The 22,598-nt window shown below is 55.6% G+C and overlaps 1 protein-coding gene across 3 annotated transcripts; it reads right to left on the reverse strand.

Moving 5' to 3' along the window:
• Window positions 1-706: 706 nt before the first annotated feature.
• On the reverse strand, window positions 707-21,693 carry USP2 (ubiquitin specific peptidase 2). Of its 3 annotated transcripts, XM_030333067.1 has the most exons (14): window positions 21,607-21,693; window positions 15,278-16,095; window positions 14,864-15,049; window positions 3,835-3,885; window positions 3,220-3,343; window positions 2,925-3,036; window positions 2,712-2,822; window positions 2,472-2,536; window positions 2,149-2,252; window positions 1,985-2,065; window positions 1,754-1,832; window positions 1,428-1,535; window positions 1,135-1,255; window positions 707-861 (listed from the first exon to the last, which is right to left on the reverse strand). In XM_030333067.1, exons 2-14 carry the CDS (start codon window positions 16,052-16,054, stop codon window positions 774-776), a joined length of 2,007 nt encoding a protein of 668 aa, XP_030188927.1. In that variant the 5' UTR covers window positions 16,055-16,095; window positions 21,607-21,693; the 3' UTR covers window positions 707-773. The 3 variants fall into 3 exon arrangements, with proteins under 3 accessions (XP_030188927.1, XP_030188930.1, XP_030188931.1); XM_030333070.1 differs by lacking the exon at window positions 14,864-15,049; XM_030333071.1 differs by lacking the exons at window positions 14,864-15,049; window positions 15,278-16,095; window positions 21,607-21,693 and adding an exon at window positions 7,237-7,425.
• Between the last annotated feature and the right edge of the window lie 905 nt (window positions 21,694-22,598).

Genomic DNA, 22,598 nt, shown 5'->3' on the forward strand with positions numbered 1-22,598 from the left:
GGCCTGGCCGACGCCCACCTAGCACCACTGGGGGCTAGCATTAGAAAAGCTGTATTTGAAGAACTAAAAAAAAAAAAAAAAAATGACCAGCATAACGTCCCAGCTGTGAAGAAGTGTGAAGGAGAGCATCTCCAGTCTGAAAGCTTTAGTTATTGTAATTAAAAAAAAAAAAAAAAAAAAAAAAAAAAAAAAAAAAGTTGGGCTTTTAAAAACCAAAATCAGCTTTTTTAAAAGTCATCCCCTTGTCTGTCTCCCTGGAGATAGCAGCGTTAAGAGGGCTCTTGGCTCATGGGTGTTTTTCTTGCTTCTGGACTGGTGAGCAGGGTCCAGGCGAAGACGGGTGCCAGGCTCCGGCGCCGGGGCTCCCAGGCGGCGATCCTCCCAGCAGGCTCCAGAGGGCGCTGTCTTCTCGGGAGGAACGGGGGCTGGAAGGGCACCAAGAGGACGAGATCTTCTCCCCACAGACCGCTGTTGTTTATTACACACAGGAAAAAACCACAAGCTTAAAAACGCAAACAAGAGAAGCCGAGGGGACACTGTGCTGGCTCCGGGCTCTGTGTCCTGTCGATCTTCGTGCCGCGTATGGCTCAGGGGGCTCCTGGCTCCACGCTCCAGACCCTGACCAGGCTGCAGCAACTCCTGCTCGGCAGCTTTAGTTTACTTTATTTTTCTCGTATTTGTCAGGATTTTTTTTTTTTTTGTCTTTAAAAAAAAAAAAAATTAGGGTGTGGGGCCACCACAGGAAAGGGAGACAGGGATGTAGCTCCTTGCTGCTACATGCGGGAGGGTGGACTGGCCAATTCGTAGAAGAGCAAATAGGCGTCGCTGGTGCGCACTTGGCTGGAAGACATGGGTGTGACGCTGTGGAGAGAGCAGGGAAAAGTCAGGGCCCTGTTGAGTGGGCCACCGGACACAAACTGAGTGGCTGAGGGAGTCGTGAGGGCCCGCTGCTTCTCTCCCTACTGTGCCCCCAAAGCCAACCTCTCTCGTCTTCTAGAAACTCTGCAAATGGGCAGCGGACTCGTATATATCACATGGCCTTTTGGCTCTGACCTTTTGCAGTCAAGTGGAAGCCACACAGATGGGTGAGGTACAGGTGTCTGACAGCCAGGAACCCTGAGACCTCCGTCTCACCTGGAGTCATTGAAAGTGTGCCATTCGCCTGTCACTGGACTCCGGCAATAGGCTGTATAATGGCCGCCCATGGTGGTTCCAGAGTGATTGGACACAGCGTACAGGTTGTAAACAGCGTGGTCTGAGGAGGAAATACGAGGTTTCAGGCCCCCAGGGCATTCCTCTCCCACCTGGCCTCTATTCCTGATTTTCATAACTCACTCTTCAGCAGCTTCCTTCTACCTCTTGGCCTCCCATCTGGATTTTAGGCACCTGTACCTTGTTTCTGCCCTTCTCCAGCTCAGAATACTCACTGGTGTTTTCTGAGGCAAATTCTCTGAAGTCCAGGTCTCTTAGTGGGAAATTCACAAATGTTGTGAGCTTGCTGGTTCGTATCCTGGATTCTGAGAACCGCTTCAGATCTGGTGTTGATGTGAGTCAAGGACAGACAGGGTGGCAAGAGTAGTCACAGTAAAGGAGACTGGGTCCTAAGAGGGCGATGCGCTTCTCAGAAGCATTAGAGCAAACAGGGAAAGGAAAGTCTACCAAGTTTCCTTTTTTCCTACTCCGTTCGCCCTCACTTAGGCCCCCAGTCACTCTTTGAAGGCAAGGCCCTGCCAAGGGGGATGTTTAAGGATACGGAGCACCAAGATCTTTGGGAACCTCTGGATGGAGAACTTCTTTATACATCGTTTTCTGGCTCGGCAGCGACAGCATGTCTGAAAGACACGACAAACAGAGCTACAGAGGACTTGAGAGAGAAGTTAACAGGCCGCGTCCCGCAACTCCTGGGCTCGATCTGCCGGTGACAGGTCTTTCCCAGAGAGGTCTCTTGTATGCGTGTTCTTGCTCTCATGGAAGGGGGACTTACTGGCTTTTCATCGCCATCAAGCACATCCTCTTTGGTGAAGAGCCTCATGCAGTCCATTAAAGTTACCTCAGGATAACCTCGCTGGGAGAGACAAAAAGTCACAGGTCGATGACGTGAAAAGATAAGAGTGGGAGTTTCCAATGTGGGGCAACAGGGGCACATACCTTAGCGATGGGCAGGGAGAGGTCCCAGAAGGGATCAAAGACTGTAGAGCAGTAACCACAGTCAGTGCACGTCAGGGAGCTCTTTAGCTGCCCAACAAAAAGATCTGCAGAAGAGATGGGACAGCGAAGCTTAAACCCGGAGAAGGAGCACACGTCTTCTCTGGGCTGCGTCCCTTCTCAGCGCTCCTGACTCTGTCCGTGGGCCACTGGGCAGAAAGAGGGTTCCCTGGGAGGGTGATTCTTAGGGCTTTTCATGCTCATTCTCTACTCAGGCAAAAGCAGTTAAGGGGGAGAGCAGGCATTCCTCTCATTCACGCACTTACCCCCAATCCGACTGTCTTCACGTTCTAGATACTTCCTCCACATCTGTCGCCCTTTCTCATCATCACTAGGAACCAGAGAGAGGGAGACGACTGGGTCAGAGCTCACGAGAAGTTTAAGGATCCATCGATCTAAATCCTTAATATTAAGAATTCTCTCCAAATTATTAACCCCAAAGTAGTCAGCAAAAGATCACAAGTTCACGAAGGGTTTCTTTCCTATGGCATTCTCCTCTTACTTACGGAAGATGATCGAGGTTCTCAGGGTTGGACTTAGGCCTCACTGTTACCCGGTTCACCTCGTTGTGGAGCCCATCCAGAAGAAAGCGCAGAAACTCCTGAGCATCTTGCTGACTGAGTCCAAAGAAAAGAGAGTGAGCAACACCTCTCATTGTAAGAACCGACCTGCTGTGGCCGACTCCCACCCCGGAGAGGACATGTCTGCAAGGCTCTTACTTATAGCCAACGAAGCGCGGGGCGTATCTCTGGATCTGGGTCTTGAACTCAGATGGGCTCACCACATCATTGGGGGATGAAGTCCATATGGTCTGGATTAGTTTTGCAAACTCTACAGGAAGGAGAGGGTAGAGAGGGGGCACGGAGGGCAGGTGAGACATTTTCTGGAAGAAACTCCAACTAGAATCCCACCAAAAAGCAGCTAAAGGAAGAAAAACAGGACGGATACGTAGAAAACACATCTACTGGAGTATGGTAGTGGAACGGAGAAAGTGTCCGCGGATGGGCTCCTCACCTTCCATGAGGGCTGTGTGGACACTGCTGCCGTGGCTGAGATCCCGCATGTAGAGCCTCTGGAGGCAGTAATCCCTCAGCTCCCGGGTGTTGCTCAGACACTGCAGAATGGAGTTCATGAAGCACTGCAAGAGATCATCAGACCATCAGCGGAGAGAGGCCCCTGTCATGCGTGTCTACTCACGCAGTACCAAAGGCCCTCTGGTTCATCTGCTCCAGAAGCGAACCCTCCCACAGCCTCAAGTTCCTCTTTTCGCAAGTGAAAGGGGTGCAGTGAGGCAGATTCCCACTGCCGGCAGAGGTGGCGTAACTGGTTATTTACCGTAGAGACGTACAAACGGGTGTGGGTGAGCTGGGCGGAAGTGGGTGGGAAGTGATGGATGTCCTTCAGGAGAAGGACCCAGGAATGTAGCTGACGGCGAAGAGGGCAACTCCCCTTTAGCAGTGTTTCCTGCTCGGGGCGAAGAGTGAGGCAAAGCCCCGGCCACAAAGGCACATTTCAACGGGCCTAGAGGATGGGGAGTCAGCAGGAGCTGGGAGGGAACTCTGGTTAGGTGGTCCCAGGTGGGACAGGAGGGGGTGGCCGCAGGAAAGAAGTGGGCTGGGAAGAGCTCACCGTGTTCCCAAGGTTTCGAAGACCAGCCAGACCCTGGGCGCTCTTAGAATTCTGTAAGCAAAGAACACATGGCGTATGAGACTGAAGGCAGAGAGGCTGGGCCTGGGGTAGGCTCTCCCAGGCACTTTTCTGCCAGTCGGAGCCATGAGCATCAGGCACACACATTATTCTCTCTTCAACTTTAGACTATGTACGTGGTAAGAAAGAGGGTTGAAGGATGCCTGTCATTTTCAACAAACAGCAAAAATATTCTTCAGGGCTTTCTTTTGTTGAGATGTGTCCCCCCCCCCCCCCCCCATCTCTATATTACTCTTCATTCTCTGCCACACTGGAGGCTGGAGATTAGAATGAGAGACTAGGAACATGTGTATTTGATTCCGGCTACAAGGAACTCCAGGTCCCAAATCCAGGCATTATCTCCAATGACCCACTTTTCTGCCCGTAGATGTCCAAAACATGAAGCAGCTGTCATAACAGGCACTTCAAGGAGGTCTTGAAATGCTCAATGACAAAACATCTGAAGCGAGTCGGATCTTCAGCTGGGGAAAACCGAAGTTGGCCTGCCATCCTGAATTGCTGGGAGACAGGTGGGATTCCTTCCAGCTGAGCTCAGCTCCTAAAGGCTGATTACAGCCTGGGAGAGTCCTCCCTGCCTGGCTCAGGTTTCAGCATCCTGACTGGTCACTGGCTGGGAACACTTCTGACGGCAGACTGTGCCACACAGAGGTAAGCACCTGGCTGAAGGTGCCACTCTGGTTCTTGTCCTTGTTGTGGAGGCCGGTGAGGGGGTTGGAGCGAGGCAGCTGCTAGGCCGAGGACTGTGAGTATTGTTTGTCCAGCTCTCTTGGCTAATTCCGGCCCTACCTCCAAGGAGTCAGAAAACATTTGGGCTCAAAGGGTTAAAGACACAGTGCGCAGATGAGCCTGCCACCCCCTCTCTCCGGGAGGGGACGCGGGAGCCGGCAACTCTGGAGCAACACTGACTGGGGCATGCGTGGGGCCAGCTCAACCCTGATCAGAGCAGGAGCCTGAAATAACTCAGCTAAAATTACTCATGCTGTGTGCTGACAGCCTCTGAGGCTGTCAGCAGCTCAAAGCCCATGAGGTTGTCAGCTCAAGGGGGTGGGGTGGGGAGAGGCAGGCTGAAGGAGGGCTTTTCTCAGGAACTGCCCTGCTGATCCCACAAGGAAGTGGATCCCTCCTTCCTAGTTACCAGGTCTAACACTAACAGGGAAGGAAATATACTCAGAAGAGAGACCTGGTTTCCACCTGCAGTTAGAGAGGAGAGCTTATTGGCAGCAGGTGGGCAGAAGCATCCTCGAACTCAGCCCGCACTGGAAGTATATGGCCCCAAACACAAATTTAAATCTTACCTGACAGTCTAAACCCTGATGTTCCAGTATGAGGGCCACAACAGAGATAATTCCCTGGACAAAGACCTTATCAGCATTTTCAGGGAAGCCCGGGGAAGGACTCCCCGCTGCCCATTTGGAACTAAACGTTAAAGCCCGTCCACAAAAGGATACCCACTCTTCCCTCCCCCAACAGCCACTCTTACTCCTATTTTTGGCAGCGCTTTGTTAGTTCTTACCCCCTGTGCCTCAGACGACACCTGTCTAAAGGAGCTGTAGAAGCAAAACATTCTACCACTGGTGATCATGTCAAGGTCCATCAAGGTGGGCCCTCAGCGGAGACAGTAGTCACTCAGTACTAATGGGGGAGGGGCAATGGAAAACTGGAGGCACTTCTGTGGCCTTGACACTTTTAACTCTGACCCAGCACAGGGAGGGTCAAGAACACATCATCACCTGTGGTTACGGTTCTTGATCTAACCCTACTAATGGCCTAGCTGGTGCAGACATGGGAAAGGCTCCTTTAAGGTTTCGCTAGACCCTCTGTTAGTTTTCCTTTTCGTAGGGGGTGGGGGGTGGGTCGTGCCTCTGTCTAAAATTTCCTGAGTGCAAAACTACTTGCCAATTTCTAAGCGCTCTGTGTAGAAGGCCGTTGGATAACAGGAGTCTGGGGGTGGGAGTGGAGGGGAGAGCAGGGCTGTTCTGTGCCCAGCCAGATATTCTTCTGCCATGAATAGGAAATCAGGAGCTCCGGGGAAAGTCAGCACTTTCCATTCCAGAGAGAACAAAATGTCCTAGGAGTGACCTTTCTTATGGGGAAAACAATCCTACCTCAGGGCTGACAGGGAGAGGCTGGACCGGGAGACCCCCCACCCAGCGAGAGCCTCTCACCCAGTGGGAGACAAGGAAAGGATTCCAGCTGCTAATGCGGAGCTCATATGCCAAGACCTGAGAAAGTCTGGATCAAGAACTTCCTCGAAATGAGCCATCAGCCAACCTAAGCTTGACTTAGTAGCAACCGCATTTCTGAAAAGTAGACGCCACCTCCGCAGTTAGTAAACAGGCAGCGTTCACCTTCCGCGAAGGGGCAGGGGGCTCAGCAAGAGCCCGCTCTGGGTTAATGAAGCGGAAACATCTGGGGATACAGAAGCACAGGCTTATGGGTCACATAAGCAAGGCTGATGGAGGTCTGTGTCTTCACACTCAAGACCCCGCTAAAGGGCTTTCCTGCTTACTTCACCTGTGCCACGAGTGTCAGCCATGAGTCCTGGCTGCAGCCAAGGAGCCTGGTGTGGCCCTGGCACGGGGCAGGGCACGCACTGCCAACTCGTGGAGCTGGTGCCTGTTACATAAGATCTGTCAAGCTCTGGCCCCTTCTCCCTTCCCCAAGGGGGCAGTGCCCAGCTTCTAGCCCCAGCATTACCCCGGGGGCGGGTGGTGGCTACTTCATCTGAGGGACCCAGTGCCCACTGAGCAGAACTGGGGACGGCCGAGAAGAAAAGGGAAGTTGCCCTCTTTCACCTGTCTGCGACTCCTCTGCCCTTCGCGGGGGTCAAAGGACCCCCGTTACCAACCCTTTGGGAGAGCGCCCTTTGGGATCAGTGAGGGGGAGGCGGCTCCTTTCCCACCAGCCTTTCTTGCCGGGTTTTGGTCTTGGAGGAGTCACGCGCAGAGTCCAGCGTGCCGCCGGTTCCCTCACACAGCGAGAGCCAGTCAAGGTTACGCTTTCCCGCACCTGTCCTGAGAGGTGCCAGGAATTAAGAGCCCAGGGGTCACCTGGTGCCGGGGTCTCCAAGAGGGAGGGGAGGAGGGGGGCTCGACCTGGGACCTCAACAAGGGGAGGGGGCCGCGAGTAAGCCTGAGATCACCTGGGGAGGGGGCATTCCTTGCCGGGAGAAACTGGGAAAGGAGGGGCGGGGGCTGGGAAGAATCGGTCCCCCAGGCCGGGGGCGCGCGCGGCAGATGGGGGCGGGGGGGGGTGGGCGTCCCGGGGAGGAGGCGGAACCCTAGGCCCTCGGCGTGGGGGTCCCGGAAAGGGGGCCCCGCGTACCTTGGCTTTGTTGAGCAGGAGCCCCACGAAGGTGGAGAGCAGCAGGGAGGGGGAGAGCGGGGAGCGCGGCCGCAGCTCCTTGGCGAGGGCGGGAAAGGGGGCGGCGGGGGGGTCCTCGGGCAGGGTCACGGTGTACGAGGTGCGCATGCTGGGGGGCAGGCGGCGGGCTCGGCCCCACGCCTAACGTTGGCAAAGGGGGCGCGGGGGAGGACCGCGCGGTGCCGCGGCCCGGACGCCAAGGCCGGCGAGGCCGCCACAGGACACCGTCTGCGGCGCCCGGCGGTAACCGCTCCGGCCGGCCGACCGCGCGCTCCTTCGCCTCAACCTCCCAGGCGCTCGCCGCCAACCGCCCCGACACCCGGCTCCCTTGCGCTCCGGCAGACTGGCGGCCCCGCCGGCGCCTCGGGCCCCACGACGTCAGCGCCGGGGGCGGGGCCGGGGCTCCAGCCCCGCCCCCGGCGCCGGCACGCGGCCCCTAGCGCGGCCCCGGCCCCGCTCGCCCCCGCGCCTCCCGCGGCTCGGCCCCCGGCCCGGACCGCCCCCAGCCCGCCGACCCCACGGGCCGCCTAGAACCCCCGTCCCGGGGAAGGGCTGAACGGGCTCCCGCGCCGGCCTCGGGGTCGGGGCTCTGGAGGACACGACCCCACAGGACCGTGTCAGCCCGGTGAGCTTCCCCCCAAGGCGGTTCACAGTTCCTGACTTCTGGGGGCCGCGGAGCCTTTGGCGAACCCCGTGAAAGCGCCGTTCTCTCCTGGGGGCGGGGGGATGCACTTATGCACAAACTTTTGCAAGGCGTTCGGGGCTGGGGGTACTCAGGCCTTCGTGGAGCCCAACACGCATACAAACCGCGAGGGTCGAAGGGCTCCCGGTTAGGAGGATGGATTTCCGCCGCGTCGGCGCTGAACTTTTTTACCCCCCAACCCCGCCCCAGTCCCACCTGGCCCATTATCAAGAGAGGCACTGCTCCTATTTTATAAAGTGCAATAGGTCACTGTCCCATTTGGCCCCAGGGAAGAACATTTTCTGGCTTCTTCTGTCCAGTTACCCAACTGCATCTCTCACCGAATCTCAAATTTTGATTTGTTTTGGGAGGTGGGAAGAAAGAACCACCACGTTGAGGAAGCAGGTGCTCAGCCCAGGTGGGTGGGGTGGTGAGTGTACTGCTCTGACCCTAAGGGCGCCAAGGCTTGAAGAGCAGAGGCCTCTGCGTTTTATTTCGATGCTCCACCCCCCACCTCCCCACCTATCAGGGACCCACACGGAATCTGCCTAGAGAAAGTATCTTGTTTGGAGCCTGCTGGCTATTTTTAGCCAGTATTTTTAGCGTTTAAAAATACTCTGAGAAGCAGCAGTGTGTGCTGTTACTCATCTGTGGCCTCCTTCTGTGCCTCTTGGCGTGCTCATCCCCACATGTACACGCGCACCGCACACACGACCACAGCCACATGGGGAATGTGCCCGGGACACATGTATGGAGTGGGCATGAGGCAGGAGCCACAGGGCATTTCACCTGATGGTGAGTGAGGGCACCAGTGTTAGGGTGGTGAGCTCCACATCCACTGTCTTCACTCGGTGACCAACACTGGACACACTGCCACGGCCTTTTCCTCCATGCTTCCCTCTCTCTAGGTGCACTCTTTCCAGCAAGTCCCACACAGTCTGCAACAATTCTTCCATTGGATCACAGCACGCTTCTGCCCCCAAACACCTAGAGCACCGGACTCTTGCCTCCAGTCCAGAAGCTGAGCTAGCTCTGCGAGGCTGTCCGTCCACAGGCTCCTTCCAGCGTCACCACCCTCCCTCTTCTCTGATCCCTGCTGCTAACCAACCTGCTCTTAGTTCTCTGCTTCGGCACTTGCCTTCTCTCACTTCAAGAGCAAAACTGCCACGGATTAAGTACTTATTAAATGCCAGGCACTGGCTAAGTGCTTTATATATGTTATCCTAGTTAACTTACATAATTAACACAACGCCGTAGGAACTATTGCCTCTATTTTCTGGATGAAGGGCCTTAAGTCCTGAGAGGTCAAATGACGTGCCAGAACCACAAAGCTAATAAATGACAGTGTGGGGCTTTGAACCCCAGCCTGCCTTACGGCAAAACCTATGCTTTTAACAACTACCAGGAGACTCTGGAATGTCCTTCCTGCTCTCTGCCAATTACCTGCTTGTAAATTCTGCTCAAAACTTGTGTCTTCCACAAAGCCCTCTCCAAAGAGTTCCACCCAGCTCAGAACGCCCCATTACTGCATACCCTCTGTCTATTGGTGTTCGGTTTACATAGTACTAATTTATCTTAATATGTTTATCTTTGATTTATAAGTGTCTCCAAAGCTTCTGTAAATGGCCTTCGAGTGTGTGTTGATTGTGCCATCACAATGAAACTCCCTCAGGGGCAGGACTGTGGGTGCTCTTAGTGGGTGCTTAATAAATGGTGTTGATCTCATCTGTAAAGTGGGGGCCAGGATTCTTGGGTATCCTGGAAGTCCCACTGAGCCTCACAGGGTGGGGTGAGTCTGGATTTGCATGTTGAATAAGCATGCTGTGGTAAGTGCTGTCTAACAGGTGCTTACCCACGGGAACATTTGGCTTCTCGCCCCATGACTTAGTCCAATGATGTGAGTACTCCCCCCGGGATTCTGTTAGCACATTTTCTCCCTCTTTCCTGGGATGTAGAAGGTTAAGGGCCCAGAAGGGGAAAGCTACCTGGATGGGAGCTCTTTGAGAAGGCTGGGGTGAGGGGAAAGAATTCACACAGGGTCCGGTCTTGTCGGGCAGGTCTGACTGCTGCAGGACACAACCAGCAAAGAACTGTGGCTCATTTCTCAACTGGCCAACCCCCCCCCATGACATGCTTTCTCCTCAGTGCCATTTCTTGAAGTGGGATGGGCAATCTGGGATCTGAATCTGGCTCTGGCTGCATTACTCTCTGCCTCCTGAACGGGGCTCATTCCGGCAGCTCGAGACTGCCATTTCTCAGAAGCCTGTGCTTGGCCTGTCTTCCCTGTAGGTTAAGAAATGTTCTTCACCTCAAATCTTTTTTGGCATGGATGGAGTATAAATAAATTAGAGTCAGGGTTACCTCTGTGAGGGCAGGACTGAGAGTATCCTGCTTCCTCAGATCTTAGGGGCTCAGGGTTTGGAAACACTGAAGCAGGCCTGCTCCCCGCAAAGCAAGCACCTTTATTACTGTCACAAATGGAGAGACTGGTGGCCTGACTGATTGAACCGGTAGGGGCTCAGAGTCCTTCGTGGGGGTTGGACTTTCAGCCCACAAACGCCCCTGGGGAAGGAGGGTGCTCTGCTTGCCTGAATCACTCAGACCCCAGGAGGCCAAAAGCTCTGTACTCCTTTGAGCCCCTGGGCAATCTGGCCTGAACCAGCTGGATTCCAGAGGCCCACACATTTCCCTCTCTTGCTTATATTTCTGTGTGGGTTCCAGTTTTACGTATCCATTGAGGTGACAGGGTGCAGGGGGCCACGTGTGCAGCTCTGGGCCCTGAACATGATGTTCATTTCTATAGCTGATGGTCAGTGGAGCGGCTCCCCCATGGGCACGGAACATTTTGCCAGGCTTGGATTAACTTCTACATTGCTGAGCCCCACCCCAGCACCACATGAACTCATGAAGGCGTCCGGGAGTGGGGGTGGAGGAGGAGGCGGGGAGGATGATGCTGGGCCCTGATTGAGAAATTGAACCTGGGTAAGGCAGCACTGGGGCCACCAGCCAGCTGACAGTCCATAGCCAGTGTTCCAGGAATGGAGATGGTCAGTACCTTGCTGACTCTAAACGCAAACCCCAAACTGACTCTCCTTTCTTTCTCAGCAGTTAGCACTGGTCCTGGCCAAGGGATCCTCCTGCTTAAGGTCTCCTCTGAGTGACCTTCCCATGCTGTCAACACAGATTCAAGCCCTTAGGAAGTTCAGCTTCCTCAGGGTGGCTGAGTGGGTGAGGGCAGCTCCAGGGTCTTGGGCTGCTAAGCTGGACAAACGAGACAGTGGGGATGCAGTTCAGCGTGGCTGAGTAAACAGAGGGAGAAGGCAGGGGAGGAGAGAGGAAGGTCACACTTCTCTACTTCTCATCCAGGACTTCTAGGGCAGTCCCTGCTGTCTTCAACTTGTTCTCTTTGGAGTAACCCCTGCTCACTGCATGGCAGCAGTCAAGTTCAAAGTCCCACCCAAGAGAAAAATCACATGACCTCTGCTTATATAATCTCTCTGTCACTGAACAGCTGGGAACCCAAGTCTTTGGGAGATGAGTCAGCAGCCCCGGTGACAAAGAGGACCCAGGTAGTCTAGGTTCCTGGACCTTTTGCTCCTAGCAACAGGTTTCAGAGCAGAGGGCAAGGGTCTGGAAGAGGCTGCATGGGGAGAATAGGTGGGGCAGGCTCTGAGCCTCACTCGCTGGCTCTGTATCTGAGCGGCAGGTACTTGGCATGATGACTGCGCTCTGGAGGGCCCTGGGCCAACCGTAGTTTTCTTAGAGGAGAGGGTGGCCTGGGCAGGGCGGGGTGAAGGCAGGGCTGAGGCTGGCAGGCAGAATGCCAGGGAGCAGTTGGAGGGGTGGGGCGGGGGAGGATTAGGATGGATTGTAGGGGTTAAAGCGCAGCCCTGGCAGGGCTCAGTGGGAACAGCTTGTCCTTCCATAGGCCCAGGGAACAGGAGAGGTGGGGCGGAGGGGGCTTTAACTGGTTGGGTGCTTGGGCTCCTGGCTTTCTGCAGGGCCAACCCACCTGGCCTGGCTTGGAGTCCCCACAGGCAATGGGTGGGGGTGGTAGTGAGAGCTTTTTTTTTTTTTTTCTTTTTGCCAGTTTTGAGCTATCATGTCCCTCCCCTCCAATCTGTCTGCATTTTAAACAGAAGGTGGAGCCTGGGGCAGCCCTTGTTATCCTAGGCTGAGGTGCACCCTGGCGGACTGGTGTTTTGTTGGTGCTTATGCAAGCACGGTGGGGGCAGGGGGCGTTCAGGATTCATGTATCCCTTCCACCAGTCCCTTACTTGTGCTCAGCTGAGTCTGTGAAATTCTAAGTTCATGTTGGCTGTTACTATTAATGAGGGAAATGAGTCTGGTTAGAACTCTTCTACACCCTGGTGGGGGGCCTGCTTTTGACCTCCCTTTATGAATGTCAGCTAGTTCAAGTCAGCTACCCTGAGAGCCCCTCGGGGTCAGGCCTGCCCCAGGGGACCCCAGAGGAGTCCCATCACACTGGGCCCTGCCACTTCCTCACCTTTGTTCCTCCCAAGGGTGGTCCCCTCCCGCCCCATTCTACTCAGCTGTCAAGTGCCCCTGTCCTATCATGCTCTTCCATAGCATTTTATAGGTTTCAGATTCCTTCACATCCACTGTTTGCTTTGAGCCTCACGCCCGCCCCGTGAGGTGGGCAGGGCAGGCATGACCAATCCCTTTTATGGATGAGGAAACAGAGCTCAGATGAGAGGTGTCTAAGGTTAAAGAAGCAACTGTTCTTTCCAGCCTCAGACGACCCCTCCCTTTCCCACCACCTATGACACCTAACAACACCTGGGGCTGCCTCCTATCACAGCTGTTCTAAGAACTTATTTCCCCAAGTTGTGAATGCGCTGAGGGCAGGGACCATGGCTTGCATCTGTCTTGCCTCCCAAAGCACCTAGAAGGGTACAAGGAGGACTAACGTTTATTGCGTGCCTACTCGGTGCCATGCAACCTTTGATTTCTCACAATGATCTATGAGGTGGGAACGACGAACACTCGTTTCATAGAGGTTCAGGTTCAGACATTAAGGAACTTCTCTAAGGTTGCACTGTCAGTAAGCTGAGCACCATAAATGAATGAATGAGAAGTCGAGATCCCCAACTGGAGATCTGAAAAGACACTGCACCCGCTTTTAGAAAGAAGTGGTCCAGGCCCCCTGAGCAGGGCTGTTCGCACCTCAGGAGATGGAGTCAGCAACAGGAAGTGAGGCTGAGAGTGGTGAGGAGGGGGTGTGAGGCTAAATCGGACCTTACACCAATGACCCATTAGGAGCCTTTCCCGTTGGTAGTGTCTTCTTGAGTGTGAGCTGAGGGTGAGACACTAGCTCAATCGTAGGCTGTTACTGGCTACTTAAGTGTGCTGGGAATTGTTTCTGGATGGGAAGTGAGGGATGTTAGGGGGGCTGAGTTTGCCCCGGGGCAGTCTCAAAACTCCCTTCATCTGGCCCTGGAGGTGGAGGAGGGGCTGAGGTGTCCCCTGTGGGAGAGGTGGAGGGCAGCAGACTCCTGGGGGGTTTAAGGTGTGCCGGTGTAGGAAGGAGGCAGAGTCCCAACAGAGTTTGACACCCAGTAGAGGAGACCTGGCTGAGGGGGGGGGGGGGGTCTGCAGTGTAGTCTGTGGAGAGGAGGTTTGCAGACCTCAGGCTGCTGACAGATTACCCGGAGTGCTTGTAAAAAGGGCAGAGTCCCAGGCATATCCCTAGGGAGTTTGATTCAGGGGCTCTGGGTGGGGGCCTGGCCCCTGAATTATTAAGCCCTGCAGGTGATTCTGGTGCAGGTGGTCTGCAGACCTTACTTGGAAGAGCACTGCATACCATAGAGAACCCTTCTCTTCTGAGCAAAGGGAGGAACCTCTCAGAGGCCTTTAGGGCCCAAGCCCCTCCATCGAGAGCTGCTTTCTGATTGCCCCTGAGATGAGCCACCCCAGACATGCCCAAGGAGTCATGCTCCAGTCCAGCCACACATCCCTCGGAGAGCTCGTATTTCTCCCAGGCCAGTGCTGTTGCCCCTCACTTCTCTTTCACACTAGCCCTCCAACATAGCCACTCCTGCCTTGTCAGGTTCTGAATGTGCCGGGAGGCACCAACTTTTGTGTCTCCCATGGCACTTCACAGACAGCCCATAAGGGCCAAGACTGTCTCATCAAAGTTGTCCTCTCAAGACCTTTAGTTATGACAGGCTTAACGGTCTATGATCCAAAGTTCTGCCCCTGTTTTGCACCCCTGCTCCATCTGTCTGGACAAGCCCACTAAGCAGCATTTATTTCTTGCTGTGGCACAGCTATTATTTCCAAAAGGCACCTGTCCTAGAAGTAGGGGACTGGTACGTAAGGTGATGAAGGAAACCCAGCACCCAGCTCTCCTGACCATTTACTTGTCCATCTGTCTATCTGTCCGTCCGTCCATCCATCCATCCACCTACCCACCCACCCACCACCCAAACACCCAAACACCCATCCACACATCCAGCAGGTTAGCTGAGCTCTGTGCGGTGCTAGGCACATGGGGAGAGATCTGGAGGTGGGATTTCTTTCTCATCCTCTGAGAGCTGGCCACTTTACAGGTACGCTAATAACTAAAGAAAAGGCAGGGAGGTGACCCAGAGAGGTGTGTTCAGGGATTAGATGCAAGCCAGCCCTCCTCTTCCCTCATTCTAGCCTAGGCAGGACAGGAATATAGACGTATGGGATTGTCTCACGCCCTAGACAAAAATTTCTCCACCGTTTTCTCCCAAGATACAGGATGAGCACTGCCGTCCAGACACCCTGGTCCTGAGTCAGGACCAGTGTCAATCAGAGGGGAGCCGCGCTCCCCCTGATGTCTTATGCCAATGTTAAGCCACGTCCCCAGGCTGAGCAAAAGGAGAGATGCAACCAGAGCAGGGAGGCCTCTCTTACCACAAGGAACACTGGCGGTTTGGGGGCCTCAGCACTCAGTCCAGGATGGTGCAGGGCCTGCAGGGGACACTGGCATGTTGGGTGGTGAGGTGGCGGGTGAGAATTGCAGTGTATGTGGGGGTAGCTGACCATTTCCGAGAGTACTGCTGGATCGTCGTTGAGTGCATGCGTCCTGCAATGGGTGTCCTAGGGAGAGTGGGAAAGTCCCTGAGCAAGGCACCGAGCTACAAGGGTACCAGACCTGCCGAGATGACGTCTCTGGCTTGGGCTGCAGGAGTAGCTGTCATGAGGTTTAGGAAGAAAACCTCTGCCTTCAATCATCAGTCAGATGGGGAGTCCTTCCCTTAATCTGGCTCTTCTACATCATTCGCTCCCTCCCCAGCCCACCGACGGGTCCCCACGGGGCAAACTCACCATGGTGTCTCGCCCTGGGGAGCTGGAGCGGCTGGACCCAGGGGCCTGGCCCTTACTCTTCTCCCACAGAGTGTAACGGCCAGTGGGTCGGTAGGTGGGGCTGAGGACTTCAGGGACTCGAGAGGAAGGGGCCTGGGTGGGCACCTGAGGGGCGCTGCCCTTTCGACCATAGTTCTCCAGGTAGTCTGTCAGGTACTCCGAGCGGCTGGCTGCCTGATAGAGCCCCTGCAGGGCGCACAGCTCCTTGCGCGTGCGGGCCAGCATGGGGCTGCGGCCCAGGTTCCCAGGGTCTATCCGATAGCTATCTGAGGTCCGGAGGCTGGAGAAATCCCGGGCCAGGTCTGATTGACTGCTGGACTTCTTCTGGGTCAAGGTTATACCCTGGTCCCGGGCAGTCCCGGGCAGGTAGCTGAGGGAGTTGTTGGTCACTCCATAAGGGAATCCACTGCCCCCGCTGAGTCCGCTCCCTGAAGGCCGCTCAGTGCCTCGAGTCTGGCTCTCTGCCCGCTTACCACCCCCGATGATGTCGGGTCTCAGCAGGGGGCGGCCCCTGTCATAGTCCAGGATGGAAGAGGGGCCGTAGGTACGGGGACTGGTGAGGAAGCTGGTTGGGGGGCCTGGCTTAAAGGCGAGCTTCTCCTTCTCCAGGAAGGAGGCAGCCAGGTTGGCCCCATAGGAAGAGGGAGTGTAGGTGCCATAGCCTGATTTGGCATAAGGGGCATCTGTGTAGCGGGCCGATTCTGTGTAGCGCTTCAGGGTGGAGGAGAGCTGGGACATCCTTCAGGGCGGCACTCAGTGGGGACTGGGAGCCTCATGGGCTGAAAGACAAGGAAAGCAGTTGTCAGAGGGCCCTGCCAGGTTTCAGGCTGCCCCGTACCTGCTCTTCATCCCCAGCTGGCCACAGCCAGAGACCACACTGTCCGTGTCTGCAAGAGGCTGGCCCGCTGTTAAGAAATACCCCCGTGCGTGTGCGTACACACACATGCCTGCGGGTTTGCGTACAGGTTTGCACGCCCCCATGTAGTCACGCCTGAGGGAGAGCACAAGACGCCAGCTGGCTTTGATAAACCGTACGGGGCCATCGATCACACGTCCTGGCCGCTCCGGGTGCTCCCTGGCAATGACCCAGACTTGAGAGTGGGGACTGCCCTGCCTCACAGGCCTCCAGTTGACTCACAGTATTCCAACCCAGATCTCCTCTGCTTTCAGGGGGTGCTACCGCCCTCAACCCCTGGATTGAAAATACGGGACATTTTAAGAATTAAGACTGCTTCCCTCCCTTCCTGCTTCAAGGAGGGGCAGGAATCCTTTTGGAATCCTACATTATCTGAGCTGGAGTGGCCCGAGGATCACTTGGTCAGATCCCTGGTGAGGAGAAGGAGGCTCATGAGAGGAAGTAATGGGGGCTAGGGAGGCAGTGGTGAGTGAGCATGTGGCAGAAAGGGGACTTGACCCCAGTCTCCATATCCAATCCCACAGTTCTTCCCTGGACATGGTCACTTGCTGTGGTGGGGAATCCTCGTGTGGTGGAAACTGCCCTCTTCACGGATCTAACTCTTCTGTTCTAGGTGGAGTTAAGGTCCTGTGGCCTCCAGGGGTTCCTCTACCAACATCCAACCCAGCCGCCTCAGGGGTGATGACTTGTGCACAGGGGGCCCCCTAGAGGCTAAAATCCTTCACTACAGGCAGTGCTCTAGTGGCTGCGTGCCGTTTTTTGCAGCTGGGGTGGGTCTGGCGAAGGCACCCAGAACTCTCTGAATTGAGGGGTTGTAAAACCAGGATTGGAATCCAGGCCTTTTGGGTTTCTAGACCAGTGCTCTTCTTGCTGTACCTTGATTCACCACCCTCCCCCCCCATCAAGTTTAGGCTCACTTGGGGACCACCAGAGTCCCTTCATCACCCTAAGGGCACAGGCTTTATCTACAATGGAGCTGAGGGGCAAAGGTGCTTTGGAGAGGGGAACCAGTAAGGTCAGGCCCCTTTCCTTGAGGACTTCAGGGGCTCCTGTGGGGCTCCTGGGTTGGCGGCGGTGGGGGGGGGGGTTGGCACAGAGCCCTTCAGGAACCTCAGAGTAGTGGTGCAGGGCTGGTTTTGACTTGCCCAGCGACTGACTAGCTGGGTGATTTTGCACTATTCATTTAACTTGTCCGAGCCCCAGTCTCCTCACCTGTACCGGGAGTATAATCATCATCATTATGCTTCCTATCTCACAGGGTTGTTGTGAGGAGTAAATGAGATAATAACACGTGAAAGCCCTCGACTATGACAGTGGTTATTATCCCTTCCCCTGGCCCCTGCCAGGCTCTGGGCTCCTCCTTCATAGGCCTATAATAATGTCAGGGCCGGCCGTCTCCTGGCCTGGCCGGCCTCTGACCTCAGCCCTGGGCGCCAGGCTTCCCCTGCATCCCTCAGTGAGATGTGCGGATGAGCAGGCAGCGGGCAGAATCTAGCCGTTCAGCAGACACCGGCTCGGGCAGCCCACAGCCTGCCCTAGGCTGGCAGCCCAGCCCATTTGGGCAGAGAGGAGCTGATGCCAAGCCCTAAATGCTGTTGGCTTGGCAGAGAGCCCTAGAAACTCAGTCCATGCAAGGCGTGGGATAGGTGCAGGGGTGGGAGATCAGCAGGTGGCAACCTCCGTATGGATCCCAGAACAGAACTTGTAGACCCTGCCAGAGATCTGCAGCAGTTTTCGGTCTGGGCTGGCTCCGAAAGGCCTGCTCCGCAGTTACTGGGTATGCTTCTCCCACCTGGCCTGGGGACCCCTGTCTTCGCTTGCATGCCCTTGCCCACTGTGCTTCCACCTCTAGCACGGATTCCGCTCTTTTCTAGGAGAAAGTACCTGGAGGAGGACCTTGTGTCCGGTCAGAGGGGAACCACAGGTCTCCTTCCATCTGCTTAGTCTCTGGGGTGCAGAGAGGAAGAGCATGAAGGCTGAGGGAGGCCAGGGGGAGACACAGACAGAGCCACCGGGGGCAGGGGCGTGGGACTAGTCCTGCTCTATTTCACTTTGGAGAACTCCATCAATAATTCAAAGTCAAAGAGACTCCAGGTCTCAGGAACTGGGCTCTGGGACACCAGGCGGCCAATCAGATACAACCTCCTCCCCACCCCCAAGGGCATGAGCTCATGCCTCCTCCCCATGGCTCTCACTCCCCCTCCTCCACACTAAGGCTCCCAGGGAATTGGTATTCTGCAGGCAGTGCCCCAAACTCGTGACCTCTCCTGGCCCTGCTAATGACGCAGAAGTGCTGGGGCCAAACAAAGTACAGGGCACAGAGACAGCCAGTCCTGGGAAGGCCCACGAATATTCCTTGGGAAGGGATGGGGCTAGAGGTGGAGTCACACCTACTGGCCCGTAGAGTCCCAGGAGGGCTCCTAAATCCCCGCTGTCCTGTCTGCTCCCATCTGGCAGGCAAGTGACAGACCTCCCCCTTGCCAAGGCAGCCCTGGGGGGTCATACCATCACTAACAGCTCCCTGGAAGCTGACTCTCAGTGCTGACATCTGGCTTATAGTTCCCCTGTCTGGGGAGAGGCTCCCTTTTGGGGCTGAGGCCTTGAGCATGCCTGTCCCCTTCCCTAACCCCTAGTTTCATTCTTGAGAAAAGTGTCAACACTTTCCAGGTGAGCAGACAGCTTGGGTTGGTGCCCCTTGGCATTACCTGGCACGGCTGTCCCTGGAGACTGCAGAATTCACCACGGGTGGGAGAGCAGGCTGGGCCCTGGCTGTAGCCTTGCTGCGCAAGACAGGGACAGGACGGGCACTCACATGGCTTCGAGTCTCCTTGTTGCCACAGGAACGGGCTGGACTGAATGGCCCTTTCATGGGGCAGTGGGAGGCCAGCCGATTGGCTGGGATTCCCCCGTCTCCCTCTCTGCCCGGCGTGGGGCCCCCGCTGCCCGTCTCCTTCTGCTGTTTACCCAGAGCTGGCAAGTATAGGCATGTGGCTCTAGGCAACTCCTCCCCAGGTGCCCGCCACCTCGGACAGCGGGGGCCCTCCACCTGCCAAGCTCCTCCTCCACTCCCATCTTCGCAGGGGCGCCTCCACTCCTCCCTGCTCTGTCAGAGTTCCCCCTCACTTTGCTGTCCCCCCCCCCCCCCCCCCCCGCTTTGGAGGCGCCTCTGCCTTTATTCCTCTGCCCAGAGCACTCAGCTTCCTGAAGGGACATGCGGTGCCTGGCGCTCTCCTGAGTGAACTTCGTACTGAGCGTCCTCAAAGTCTCAGTGCGGATTTAGGCTTGGATTCTTTCGGAGAAAGAATGTAAACTTGCAAACATCATTTGAAGGCTTAAATGATTTATGTTACATTGAAATGACCATTTTTGCTCAAAAGTCAAAAAAAACGACAAGAAATTAACTAATGAAACTTTGAAGTGTGTAGCACTCATATTTCTGAAGTTACTGCAGTTTGGAGCTGCACTAAGGCTTCTGGGACACCCTGTATGAACCTGCTTAATTCTCACGATCACCCTACGCAGCGGGTGCTGTTATTCTGCCCACTTGCAGATGAGGAAACCAGCGTTGGTGGAAGTGATGCGGATTTCCCCAAGGTCACACTGTGAGCAGTGGCAGAGCTGGACTGGGGACCCGTGCTCTGTCCCCTAACAGCCCCCCCCGAAGCCCCCCGCCCTGTCACTTCACACTTCCCTGGCCTCTCCCTGAGCTGCACAGGGTAGGACCTGCGGCATGGGGTCTGGGGTGGGGGAATGCAAGCATCCACTGTCTAGGCAACAGCGTGGCGGGTACAGACTCCCGCAGGAGCGGCCCTTCGAGTTTCCACGGCCGGCAAATGAGAGCGAAGCCAAGTGCAACCTGAGCGCCAGTACAATTCTGATCGGCCAAGAGATGGTCCAGGAGGCCTCCATTTCACCTGCGGTGCCAAGCTCCCAAGTGTCCCCTGGCCGGCCTGGGCCCTTGGCCCCAGGCCTGCTTATGGACATGACCCCCAGCCTCCTACCCTCGCTGCAGCTTGGCCCACTCCCCAATGTACCCAGGCTGGATGAGTCAGGGGTTAAAATGAGCCCTGTCTCCCTGGGGCAGCCAACCCCCTTGCGTCAGCCACTGTCATTTCCTGTTGCTCACGTGAAGGGCTCCCCAACCTGCCCAGCCAGGGGAGGGACTTGTTCCCCAGGAATCCCAGGCACTCCTGGCCCCCGGGGTAGGGGATGGGTAATGCCCCACATCCCAGAAGGCTTCATGGCCCCTCTCTGCCCAGATCCACTCTGCTTTCTGGCCTGAACGCATGCCAGCTTCTGTGCCCTTGCCATTGCCTGGATAGAAAGCCCCTAGCTGAGTTTCTGAGGCGTGCCTCCACAGAGTTCAGTCCTTCCCTCCTACCCAGGTGTCCAGGACAGGTGAGTGGAGAGTCCCGCCAGGTGCTTGGGAACCTCCACAGTGGTGACCTCAGAGCTTCCCAAAGCCACTTGCTAACACCATTGGAATGAGGCACTGCTGATGTGCTGACCTTGAAAGGTAAAGAGGGCTGAGAGAGGGGTCCTGTCTCCCTTCAGCTACACTCTCTGACCCTTAACTGCTATCTGCTTGGGCACTGTCTGGGCACAAGCATCAGCTCCTAGGTTGAGGGATGTTCTGGGAGATGTGGTGAATGCAGATAGGGTGGAGGACCGGGGTGGGGGCCATTTGCGCCTGCGTGTTCCAGCAGCTCTGTGTATACCTCTCGGTCCCCAGCAGCCTCAGTGTGTCCCCTCGCCTCCAGCCTGTCACTGGTAGCTCTGTCTGTCCAAGGCTTGCACTCAGGGACCCACCAGTTTAGTGCCTAATCCCCTTGCATGCCTTGGCTGAGGGTCAGTCAAGGGAATTTGGGTCTGTCTCAGTCTCTTTTGCTCCTAGTAGTTGCCCAAGGGCTAGGAGAAGGGTGAAGGGGTGAGAGAGATTGGAGATTAGGGCAAGAATCCTGACTGGTGGAGAAAGGGGTGGGCCCAGGGTAGTATGTCTATAGTATGCTTCTTGATTTAGGGTTTGGAGGGGGTAGGCATCTCTACACTTCCAAGAAAAGGCAAAGGAGTGGGCCCTCGGGCAGTATCGGTATCCTTAAATTCTCTTTCCGAATCACCTCTCTTGGGAGCTCTCCTGGTGCCCCCTCCCTAGGGGAGAGGCCCAGTCTCCCTGCTTTTCCTCCAGGGCTTATCTTTTTTCTGTTCCTGCTGCCTCCTCTGCCTCTGCCTGCCTCCTCTGAGCCTTCGCCTTCAGTCTTGCCCACAGCACTTTCCAGGCCCTGTTGGACAGCCTATCACATGCTCCTCCCAAACACCCAGGGCTCTCTGGACAGCAGCCCCGCAAAGCTCACATACTACAGGGGCAGCTACTGACCTGTGTCCGGGGGTACTGGACAGGATCTGGGGGCTTCTCCTTTCCCAGCAAGGCAGGGAGAGCAGTGGAGAGCCGGGAGGCTGGAGTCTGACTGGGGCTGGGTAATCCGGAGCTCAGGTTACCGACTCCGATATATATAGTATCTTATCTGACCTCACAGAGATGGCTAGCTCAACTCACTTGCATTCCAAGCCCGGGGAGAATTAAAGGGGCAGTGGCAGGCCCTCCCTCGAGGTGCTGCCCTTATGGGCCAGGGCCAGGCAAGGAGATCCTGCGAGGGCTCTCTGAAGGAGGGGGCATTTTGAAATGGACGGAAGGGGGACCCAGGGGAAACAGAACTGGAAAGAGGGTAGGGGGATGGTGGGGGTGGGAGGAATAGAGGCAAGAATATGGAGAAGGAGGTGTCGGTCACAGAATGAGAGGAGAGGATGAAGCCTCAGTGCTAGTCCCAATCCTCCCTTTCAAGGTGGAGTAGCTCCAGAGGTCCAGGGCGTACAGGTAGTGGGAGGCAGGCGGGACCTGCTCTCAGGTATTCAGTCCAAACTTACAATGGACTTCTAGGCCTGGGCTTATATTCCAGCTCATTCCTTTTTTTTTTTTTTTTTTTTTAATAGGCTCTGACACTGTGGGCAAGGCACGTTAAGCTGTCTGAACCTTAGGGTGTTAATCTGTAAATCAGGAGTGAAAAGGATAATAACGCTATACCTCCCAATTTTAAGAATTAAATAGAATAACATAAGTTTCCCTGGCCTATGGTTAAGAGTTCAATAAACGATAATAATGATTATGCTGAATACTTCCACTTATTATTATAGTTAGTGGCGGTATGTGTAGGAGCACCTACCAGGGAAACCTTCTTAGGGAGAGCAGGGCCTCGGGGCTACCCATTGGGAGTGCTCTGTTCTAATGCCAGACGACAGCCCCATGGGTTTCTGAGCTGGTCCGTGTCCCATAAGTGGCGTGGGCAAACGACTCTTGCGATATTCCCAGAT

This window comes from Lynx canadensis, chromosome D1 (genome assembly GCF_007474595.2).
Source record: "Lynx canadensis isolate LIC74 chromosome D1, mLynCan4.pri.v2, whole genome shotgun sequence".
NCBI classification, from domain to species: Eukaryota; Metazoa; Chordata; class Mammalia; order Carnivora; family Felidae; genus Lynx; species Lynx canadensis.